Below are 11744 nucleotides of genomic sequence, written 5' to 3'. Positions count from 1 at the left end.
CCTCTTATTCAACTTCTCCACCTTTCTCTCATTCCAGGTTTCTGAAATACCATCTCACAGGACATTGTACGTGTTGACAGCTCACGTGCTCACCTCGTCATGGTCAATATCTGCATCTCCAGTGATGACGATGCGCTTCTCAATTCTTGTTTCTGATACCCCACCTTTTACCATCTACAGATGGCACCAAAAAAAAGAAGAAAACATCTTTGTAATCATTCTATATCCCACAAAGCACTCCCTTCTGTTGCACTAAAACATTTCTGTGACTGAGTTGCAATAGCAGTAAATATTCTTGGTGCTAAGTCATCCTTTCCTTTTTCAGTTCCACAGTCTGTGAATTCCAGCAATTGCTAAAATTGATAAAAACCAAGCAACAGGGAATTCCTTCTATTACTGAAGCCCAAGTCTGAACAGACCTAGATACTCAGACAAACTGAAATTCCAGCTTATTCCACCATATAAATACAGTAATAAGGAAATTCCAGGACTCTTTTCTCTGATTTCAACCCATCTACCATGGGGCTCTTCTCGTTTTCTGAAGAACCCTATGCCATTAAAGACAAATAAAGATCTGTTTTTCAGTTCTGCCACTTGACAACAGACTTTAGCGAAGTATTTGCAAGGTATTTTATATTGCTGATGGAAATAACTTTGTGCTTTGTTTCTTCTTTTCTTACTCTAATGATTAAAACATTTTAGCTTTTAAAAAAAATTTTCACAGAAAAAATATATATTTTTAAAATCATCCTTTATAAGAGACAAGAATAAACTACCACTTAAGATCGTGTCAGTTTATTAGAAAAGATCCAAGATAATTCCTTTAAGAACACTATTAGAATATCAAAACTATTTTGGCAGGTGACTCTATCTATCATGAACAGTTTGGGATGTAAAACAGAAAGTTAGTTTAGGAAGGTCAAACAGTTTTTGAATCGACAATAAGATAAGGATCTGCTGCATTAGGGTAATCCCAGTAATTTTTTAAGTAGAAGACGAGACCAAAACCATTTTCTCTAATGGTTCCTTCCAAAAAGCAGCATTATTTGACAACTAATCTTGACAAGTAAATGCACACTTTTTTTCACCCTTTCTAGCTATGGCAGCACAATTTATTGGATATAAGCTTTTCCCTAAAATGGTGGTGGCTAAATGATTCCTAAAGGGAGCAGGAGACTGAAAATGACCTGCTGACCAGTCTGTAAAACAAAACATACACATTTTAAAATCTAATCTTAGTTTATTTCATGTGACTTATCTGAAAACTTTCTAACATCATCCTTCCACTGTCATTCTGTGAATACAACTTTCAATCCTTAGAATACTACCATCTTTAGGATATATGTATTGAATATATATCCAGTGAGCAGTGAATTATTGTTGTATTCTGTGATGATGTGAAACTTGCCTTGGGGGCAAAAAATCCCAAACTCTCACCTTACATTTCCCTCTTCCCTTTTGCTTCACCCTAAATAATGGTTTCTGTAATTTTCTTGGAAGACTAATTTAAGAGTTCGAAGACAACTGTTTAAACTTACGTTGCTGGGGCACACCTAAGATTTGATAAATATGTAAATAAATCAATAATAAAAATAATCATCACCACACTTTGGTAGTTCTAACATATTTTGGCAATGTATATCCTTGCAAAGCAACCTAGTGGTATGGTCTGTTTTTAAATATGCTCTAAAGCAACAGCACAAAGATCATCAACACAAAACACTGCTCAGACAAATCAGTTCCATCAACAAAGATCCTGTGAGGTATCAGTGAGTGACAACAGGACTGAAACTGTAAAAATTTAGGTGCACACTCATTTGTCAAACACAGAAATAAGACCTAAGTGAAGTACTAAAAAACCTAAACATATTTGTCTCCCTTTCTCCTGTCCTGTTCCCAGATATTCCTGTTCATTCATTAGAGCTTCTCTGTTCAAAATCCATGTACAGAAAGATTAACTCTCACACATGCCTGGAATGAATCCAATTCATTTCCAGTCAGTTTTCTTCAATAAATTAGCAGATATAAGAGAAAATTCACGTAAAACTCGACTTGGAGGGTTTGGGGTTAATTTTAGTTCAGAGAGACATCACTATATTTTACTTTACCTTTGTGATGTGTGTAGTTGTGGTAGTAGAAATGGACTCTGATGTAATTGTCTGCGCGCTCAGCAGCACACCGGTGTTGCCACCAGCACTGCCATCAAACTGTAAGGAACAAAAAAATTTGGTATTTTTGTATTTTGGCATTTAAAAGCTTTGTTTTCATAGCAGAAAAGGCTGGCTTTCTTACTAAACATGTTCTTTTAATTCAGTTAGAACTGCAATCTAAAGAGAGGCCATCCAAGTTTAGCGAGTCCTCTAAGACTGTTGTTATGGGATTGTAGTGGAAAATTTATGATCAAAATTCCATGATACAAAAATGAGTTATACATTTGCAGACAGCAAGGAAGCCCTTAAACTAAAAACAAACAAACAAACTTAGAACTTCAGCAGTAACACTGCTTTGTCTACAAACATTTCAGTCACCTAATTCACAGCCAAAGCATAAGCTCAGCTGCTAGAAAATGGTATAGGCTTTTGAAAAAGCATTTTTTGGACATTATCTATTTTGCAATGGGAATAAAAACTGGCTACCATACCTGTGGAGATTCGTATGTGATGGTTTTAGTTTCTGTTTGAACAATTGGAACTTCTTTAGTGGAGATTTCAGTTCTCTGTGTGGCATCTGAAATGGTCACCATCTCTGTCTTCACTACTGGAGGCTGCGGTGCAAGAAACAACCCATCAGTTCCAAAGACAGAAGAAGGTTTGGAAAGTGGACCAAGAAAACACAACCAAATCATAACTGTCAGGTAAATATTTGAGTGCCTTCCCAATTGCAAAGCAGGCAATAAATAAGTGAAATGAAGACTAATAATGCACCAGCCCTCTATTGTCTACAGGAAAATTTAAACTCCTAATAACCTCGCCAAAGGTCTGTGTTTCAGCCAACACTCCTCATCACAGAAAGCAATGGCTAAAACCAAGCTGCAACACAGGTTTTGAAAACATTTAAAAGAGCAACACTAGGGAAAAAAAAATAAAAATCTTAGTTTGCATAAAGAAACTGAGAGCTAGCTCTGATGGCTAAGCTTCATATTAGACCTGATCTGGGAAAATATCTACCATTGCTCCGTCAAAATTACATAAATATTTAAATTTCTTAAAATGTACTACTTCTGGAACAGAAAAACAACTTTGACAATTGGATTTTAAGCCGTCTACGTTCAACGTATTAATTGTGGAAATCAATGACTTCTTTTGACAATCCTAGAAAGCCATTTTACCCATTTGGAGTGAGTTAGTCGTGTTCTCTGCCATATCACAAAGCAAAGAACCAGGGGTCTGTAAGCCATGGAACTCGTGATATCTTATTGGAGCAGATTTTCAATATATTTAAGAAATTAAAACACACAAAAAAAGATCTAGTAAAGCCTTTTGATATTTTTCTAGATGACCAGTTGCTGTCTCCCACTGAATTTGGATGCACACGGGGGAAACCCCAGGGGAAAAATAAATTCCTTCTACAGTTGGTTTTTTTTTTTAGAATTCCTTTTCCACGACAAGAAGAAGCAGGTGGATAACTAGGAAAAAACCCATCCGATTGCTGAAAAACTCAGCAGACGATCACACCAACTTTACAAAGAGGTGCATCCCTGTGCTTTATTTTTTTTCCCTTTCTGCTTCTTTATAAAAAGTCTGCCCAGTAATGAACCCTTTAACCTTGCTTGGCTTAAATTAACTGGTTGTGACTGGAACCCATGTGTGCCTCCCTAAATATCTACTGCACCTACTTCATAGTAAGATCCTGTTATATACTTCATCCCTTTACTCTAGATCCCTTTATTCTAGACTATAATTACATAACATTTTTTAAAAGTAAAAAAAACCAAAAAAACAAAAAACCAAGAAAATCAGTGAGTAATGGGGGGGGGAAGGAAAAAAATTTTGTGATGGATGTTTTCTAATTTCAGTTGCCAATAGTGTTCCAATCACAGTGACATGTCATGGACGTGTCAAAAACAATTGACAAATAGACAAGACGAGACTTAAAACATTGGAGACACGTAAATAATCAATATACATTATGTATGTGCATATAAAATAAGGGGGGAGACAAAAAGAAGATGTCAGTCTTCGGAAGGTTTGCCTTACTGGTGATTTTCTAGCAAAAACCGTCAGAAACCATAAGCGAAGGAGACAGAATTTCACTGCTCATCAATGGTTTCCCCTTCCAAATGATCTGAATCTTGTTGGACGCCTGAAGAGTTGGAGGAATAGGAGAAGAAGAAAGGCAGGCCCGTTTTCACCCCAAGAAATACCTCTGCTTAATCTAGTCGTCAAACTGTTCTACCATTTACCTCAGAACAACAAATTATTTGTGGCGCAACATCAATGTCAACATGAGACACATCTCCATTGAGTTTGAGCTGCTCTTCCTCTTTCTCTTCACCTAAATCTTGCTTAACTTCCTCTGACAAATTCTTGTCTTCTGTAGCTATGGTCACTGCATTTTCCTGGACCAGATCTTCAGCTGTAACTTGCGTGTGCTCCACCGACACGTTTAATTTACCGCCTTCTGCCGTGGCTTCCACGTGCTGTAGTTTTTCTTCATGTTCTTGCCTTTTCACGTCTTCCTCTTCCTCCTGTTCTTCCCTGATGACCTCCTCAATCGCCCTAGGATGTGGCTGGTATTCTCCCACCTCTTCATCCTCACTCTCACTACTACTGCTGCTGCTGCTGCTACTATCTGATGGCAACGATGAAGAGTCCTTTTTTGAGAGATGCTCCACCTTACATGTCTCCCCAGTGGCAACTTGCATTTTCCCTTTGGTGGTCTCCTCTACGACTAGTGTTTCTTCTATCCCAACCTCTGCCTGCTTCTTCTCCTCCACTATGGCCAGAGTCTCATGTGAACTCTGCACAAAAAAACACGGATGAGGAAAAACAAAAAAAGTAGAGCATGTGAATAAAATAAAACGACGGAAACAAAATTAGCTGATGGCTGGTTCGTGTCATGTGGAAGACAAAAGATGGTTGTGATGGTTAACTGAAAAAAGGAAGGGAAGAAATGAATGAAGATGGATTGGAAGAGTTAGAGCCAAATTTAGCGATGGAAAAAAATCAGTAGAACCTTATCAGCATCGCTGACTCCAGTACAAGGCCCTTCTGCTCTGGAAGCATGTCTCTGTGAAACAAAAAGCAATCAGAGGACAAAAAATCAATGCATAACCCTTGCCAACAGTGCAAATCCTCCAAGCAAGCTTCTAAGAACATACATACATGATGCTAAACAGAGTCACATAGAACTACGCTCCTTTCCTTCCACTTCACTGAAATATTCCAGTCAAAAGTAGGTAAGAATTATGCACATTGTTAATTAGGATAAGAATTTCATTACGAAAGACTGAAAATAAAAGCATGAATGCACTGGCCGGTGATGCTAATGCAGTTATTTCTCTTAGTTAAAACAGGAATTAATAATAAATAATATTAAGAAAAAAAACTATTTAGCATTCTATTATCAGTTTATCATCATGGAAAATAAAAAAAAGACTTTAAGATTTTATTAGTTGTTCATCTCTGGTCTGTTACTTTATAAAACTTAAAGAGATAAGAAGAGGGAGCTTGTTTAGGGTGGTATGTCAGAATAACAATACACCATTACCAAGATGATCCCATTAGGATTCAGTTTGGAGGCAAAATGATGACATTAAAGCAGTTATATTAGTATTTGTTCCGTAACGAAATAAATCTGCGATGGATATCCCAGAAAGCCCACCGTGAATTATGCATTAGGGAGGTTTTTTTGATCTAAAGGAGTTTTTTAGCAACCAGCTTGCAGCAAGATTTGAGCGCAAACGCTAAGAATACGAAAAAATCAACACATCATCTGTGACTTAATACTAGCTTTTATGGCTGTTTACTCAGCAAAGCACCTACAAGAGGGCGAGCCAGAGTTCCTGGGGCAGCTTAAATGAGCATTGATTAATGTTTCTGGGGTAGCTTAAATGAGCACTTTTTAATGTTTCTGGGGAAGCCTAAATGAGCGCTGATTAATATTTCTGGAGCGTTGCAGACCCACAGCTCGGCTCCCCAACTGCCTATCTCCCTCTCCCCCCTAATCTAAGCCCCACCGAGTAGGCTGAGGCCACCTTTTTGGGGAGTTTAAGGCATGGGGGGTGGCTGAGACCCCCGACCCCTCGGTCCCCGTCCCCCCTCCCGGCCCCTACCTGGGGGGGCGGTGGCGCGGCCCGGGCGGCGGCCTCTTCCCCCGCAGCGCCCCCTGCCGGCCGCGGGGCGGCGGCGCAGAAGCCCGCCTGGCTAAAGAGAATGGACGTTATCTCCTCTTCTAGGCTCTAAACGAGTCAGGAAAAGGGAAAGGAAAGAATTAAAAAGAGCAGCCACCTACGAAGGAAAGGTTTGGAGAGAGAGACAAGGTGAGAAAGAGGCGGATCGGAGAAGGCAGGAGGACACTGGACGGGACACAGAGCTGCTGTCATCGAGACACACGGTCGCGCTCCGATACGGCACCACGCACATCACGGGGTAAAAATCACCAACACCCACATCTCCACGCAGTTTCCAAACACAACAGTGCACTCAGGCAGCAATTCTCTATTTCTCAAGATCCTGTTATATACTTCATCCCTTTACTCTCGATCCCTTTATTCTAGACTATAATTACATAACATTTTTTAAAAGTAAAAAAAACCAAAAAAACAAAAAACCAAGAAAATCAGTGAGTAATGGGGGGGGGAAGGAAAAAAATTTTGTGATGGATGTTTTCTAATTTCAGTTGCCAATAGTGTTCCAATCACAGTGACATGTCATGGACGTGTCAAAAACAATTGACAAATAGACAAGACGAGACTTAAAACATTGGAGACACGTAAATAATCAATATACATTATGTATGTGCATATATAATAAGGGGGAGACAAAAAGAAGATGTCAGTCTTCGGAAGGTTTGCCTTACTGGTGATTTTCTAGCAAAAACCGTCAGAAACCATAAGCAAAGGAGACAGAATTTCACTGCTCATCAATGGTTTCCCCTTCCAAATGATCTGAATCTTGTTGGACGCCTGAAGAGTTGGAGGAATAGGAGAAGAAGAAAGGCAGGCCCGTTTTCACCCCAAGAAATACCTCTGCTTAATCTAGTCGTCAAACTGTTCTACCATTTACCTCAGAACAACAAATTATTTGTGGCGCAACATCAATGTCAACATGAGACACATCTCCATTGAGTTTGAGCTGCTCTTCCTCTTTCTCTTCACCTAAATCTTGCTTAACTTCCTCTGACAAATTCTTGTCTTCTGTAGCTATGGTCACTGCATTTTCCTGGACCAGATCTTCAGCTGTAACTTGCGTGTGCTCCACCGACACGTTTAATTTACCGCCTTCTGCCGTGGCTTCCACGTGCTGTAGTTTTTCTTCATGTTCTTGCCTTTTCACGTCTTCCTCTTCCTCCTGTTCTTCCCTGATGACCTCCTCAATCGCCCTAGGATGTGGCTGGTATTCTCCCACCTCTTCATCCTCACTCTCACTACTACTGCTGCTGCTGCTGCTACTATCTGATGGCAACGATGAAGAGTCCTTTTTTGAGAGATGCTCCACCTTACATGTCTCCCCAGTGGCAACTTGCATTTTCCCTTTGGTGGTCTCCTCTACGACTAGTGTTTCTTCTATCCCAACCTCTGCCTGCTTCTTCTCCTCCACTATGGCCAGAGTCTCATGTGAACTCTGCACAAAAAAACACGGATGAGGAAAAACAAAAAAAGTAGAGCATGTGAATAAAATAAAACGACGGAAACAAAATTAGCTGATGGCTGGTTCGTGTCATGTGGAAGACAAAAGATGGTTGTGATGGTTAACTGAAAAAAGGAAGGGAAGAAATGAATGAAGATGGATTGGAAGAGTTAGAGCCAAATTTAGCGATGGAAAAAAATCAGTAGAACCTTATCAGCATCGCTGACTCCAGTACAAGGCCCTTCTGCTCTGGAAGCATGTCTCTGTGAAACAAAAAGCAATCAGAGGACAAAAAATCAATGCATAACCCTTGCCAACAGTGCAAATCCTCCAAGCAAGCTTCTAAGAACATACATACATGATGCTAAACAGAGTCACATAGAACTACGCTCCTTTCCTTCCACTTCACTGAAATATTCCAGTCAAAAGTAGGTAAGAATTATGCACATTGTTAATTAGGATAAGAATTTCATTACGAAAGACTGAAAATAAAAGCATGAATGCACTGGCCGGTGATGCTAATGCAGTTATTTCTCTTAGTTAAAACAGGAATTAATAATAAATAATATTGAGAAAAAAAACTATTTAGCATTCTATTATCAGTTTATCATCATGGAAAATAAAAAAAAGACTTTAAGATTTTATTAGTTGTTCATCTCTGGTCTGTTACTTTATAAAACTTAAAGAGATAAGAAGAGGGAGATTGTTTAGGGTGCTATGTCAGAATAACAATACACCATTACCAAGATGATCCCATTAGGATTCAGTTTGGAGGCAAAATGATGACATTAAAGCAGTTATATTAGTATTTGTTCCGTAACGAAATAAATCTGCGATGGATATCCCAGAAAGCCCACCGTGAATTATGCATTAGGGAGGTTTTTTTGATCTAAAGGAGTTTTTTAGCAACCAGCTTGCAGCAAGATTTGAGCGCAAACGCTAAGAATACGAAAAAATCAACACATCATCTGTGACTTAATACTAGCTTTTATGGCTGTTTACTCAGCAAAGCACCTACAAGAGGGCGAGCCAGAGTTCCTGGGGCAGCTTAAATGAGCATTGATTAATGTTTCTGGGGTAGCTTAAATGAGCACTTTTTAATGTTTCTGGGGAAGCCTAAATGAGCGCTGATTAATATTTCTGGAGCGTTGCAGACCCACAGCTCGGCTCCCCAACTGCCTATCTCCCTCTCCCCCCTAATCTAAGCCCCACCGAGTAGGCTGAGGCCACCTTTTTGGGGAGTTTAAGGCATGGGGGGTGGCTGAGACCCCCGACCCCTCGGTCCCCGTCCCCCCTCCCGGCCCCTACCTGGGGGGGCGGTGGCGCGGCCCGGGCGGCGGCCTCTTCCCCCGCAGCGCCCCCTGCCGGCCGCGGGGCGGCGGCGCAGAAGCCCGCCTGGCTAAAGAGAATGGACGTTATCTCCTCTTCTAGGCTCTAAACGAGTCAGGAAAAGGGAAAGGAAAGAATTAAAAAGAGCAGCCACCTACGAAGGAAAGGTTTGGAGAGAGAGACAAGGTGAGAGAGGCGGATCGGAGAAGGCAGGAGGACACTGGACGGGACACAGAGCTGCTGTCATCGAGACACACGGTCGCGCTCCGATACGGCACCACGCACATCACGGGGTAAAAATCACCAACACCCACATCTCCACGCAGTTTCCAAACACAACAGTGCACTCAGGCAGCAATTCTCTATTTCCTACTGGGATTTTTCCCATTTAAACATCCATTTTTAACACTTTCTATCGCCTAATTGGCTCAGAGTTTCAGGGCAGTCAGACAGTTTGCTTGGAATCATAAAATCATAGAATCATAGAATTGTTTAGGTTGGAAAAGACCTTAAAGATCATCCAATAACTTTGCTGTCTTTTTTCAGTTATCTTTAATACAGTTTTGAATAGGAGCATGAAGGAAATCTTGCTTCTAAATCTGTAACTATTAGGCCTTTAAGTTCCTTTTGATTAACTTCAAGCTTATACAAAATTTTGGCATTTATAAAGGTGAGACTGGAGCTACCCCATCACTAGTGGATGCTGGTTTTATAAATGAAGAGATGTTCTGATATGACTATATTCAGATAGGATATCTCAAGTACTTTTTGGTCACTTATTTTCACTCTTCTTTTGCACTTGCTTACATGTTGGATGGTTGATAGCTGAGCTGAGAAAAAAATCTTAAATCAGTTGGTGGCATGGATTCCGCTAATTAGCAAAAGTCAATTTAGCTTTTTTCAACATCTGAACATCTCAGTTAGTTATGGACCAGCTGTTGCTTTGTCCATGAACTCAAGATATAGCTGCGGTCATCTTTTCCCTCATAAAGAAAACAGATTAATAATTAGAATCATAGAATCATAGAATGGTTAGAGTTGGAAAAGACCTTAAAGATCATCCAGTTCCAACCCCCTGCCCTGGGCAGGGACACCTCCCACCAGACCAGGTTGCTCCAAGCCCCATCCAGCCTGGCCTTGAACCCCTCCAGGGATGGGGCAGCCACAGCTTCTCTGGGCAACCTGTTCCAGTGAACAATCCATACCCACAATGCTGAAATGAGATATCCTTCATAATATATGGGTTTTTTTTATATATATATATGTTTTTCAAATGCTTAAGTAACCAAAGGAAATTAATTTCTATTAAAGACTCTCTTATCCAAAAGTCTTTCCCATTCTACTGGGAGAAGCTGTTTTATTCAAACACACATAAAAGAATACGTTGCTTTAAAGCATAAATGAGGTTCATAGTCTGGTCTATTTTCTGTTGGGCTATAAATCTGTGTGGTAAAACAAACCTGCACAGTAAAACAAACTTTTAACATTCACGTGGGTACAGAAGCCTCTGAAAAGGCCTGAAGTCTTTATTCCAGTTTTCCTTCCAGGAGCTCTTGTATAAAGTTAGAAGTAAAAGCAGTTAAAATAAAAAGTGAAGAAAGTCACAAATAGCGGTTTTTTTGATCTAAAGGAGTTTTTTAGCAACCAGCTTGCAGCAAGATTTGAGCGCAAACGCTAAGAATACGAAAAAATCAACACATCATCTGTGACTTAATACTAGCTTTTATGGCTGTTTACTCAGCAAAGCACCTACAAGAGGGCGAGCCAGAGTTCCTGGGGCAGCTTAAATGAGCACTGATTAATGTTTGTGGGGAAGCTTAAATGAGCGCTGATTAATGTTTCTGGAGCGTTGCAGACCCACAACTCGGCTCCCCAACTGCCTGTCTCTCTCTCCCCCCTAAGCTAAACCCCCACCGAGTAGGCTGAGGCCACCTTTTTGGGGAGTTTAAGGCAGGGGGGGTGGCTGAGACCCCCGACCCCTCGGTCCCCGTCCCCCCTCCCGGCCCCTACCTGGGGGGGCGGCGGCGCGGCCCGGGCGGCGGCCTCTTCCCCCGCAGCGCCCCCTGCCGGCCGCGGGGCGGCGGCGCAGAAGCCCGCCTGGCTAAAGAGAATGGACGTTATCTCCTCTTCTAGGCTCTAAACGAGTCAGGAAAAGGGAAAGGAAAGAATTAAAAAGAGCAGCCAGCTACGAAGGAAAGGTTTGGAGAGAGAGACAAGGTGAGAAAGAGGCGGATCGGAGAAGGCAGGAGGACACCGGACGGGACACAGAGCTGCTGTCATTGAGACACACGGTCGCGCTCCGATACGGCACCACACACATCACGGGGTAAAAATCACCAACACCAACATCTCCACGCATTTTCCAAACACAACAGCAATTCTCTATTTACTACTGGGATTTTTCCCATTTAAACATCCATTTTTAACACTTTCTATCGCCTAATTGGCTCAGAGTTTCAGGGCAGTCAGACAGTTTGCTTGGAATCATAAAATCATAGAATCATAGAATTGTTTAGGTTGGAAAAGACCTTAAAGATCATCCAATAACTTTGCTGTCTTTTTTCAGTTATCTTTAATACAGTTTTGAATAGGAGCATGAAGGAAATCTTGCTTCTAAATCTGTAA

The 11744-nt window shown here is 40.9% G+C and overlaps 1 protein-coding gene across 1 annotated transcript; it reads right to left on the bottom strand.

Moving 5' to 3' along the window:
• LOC106888400 (band 4.1-like protein 2) lies at positions 1-11255 on the bottom strand (the record flags this gene model as incomplete). The annotated part of the gene is made up of 9 exons (XM_014942609.1): positions 1-174; positions 2109-2207; positions 2642-2764; positions 4403-4960; positions 5176-5229; positions 6275-6400; positions 7227-7784; positions 9099-9224; positions 11130-11255. Coding segments are annotated over 9 exons (1863 nt in total), but the record flags the coding sequence as incomplete, so codon positions are not given.
• Between the last annotated feature and the right edge of the window lie 489 nt (positions 11256-11744).

The sequence above is a fragment of the Calidris pugnax genome, unplaced genomic scaffold (genome assembly GCF_001431845.1).
Source record: "Calidris pugnax isolate Ruff unplaced genomic scaffold, ASM143184v1 scaffold86, whole genome shotgun sequence".
Taxonomy (NCBI): domain Eukaryota; kingdom Metazoa; phylum Chordata; class Aves; order Charadriiformes; family Scolopacidae; genus Calidris; species Calidris pugnax.
Note: the sequence above shows the minus strand (reverse complement) of the source record. Positions and strands in the feature narration are given on the sequence as shown.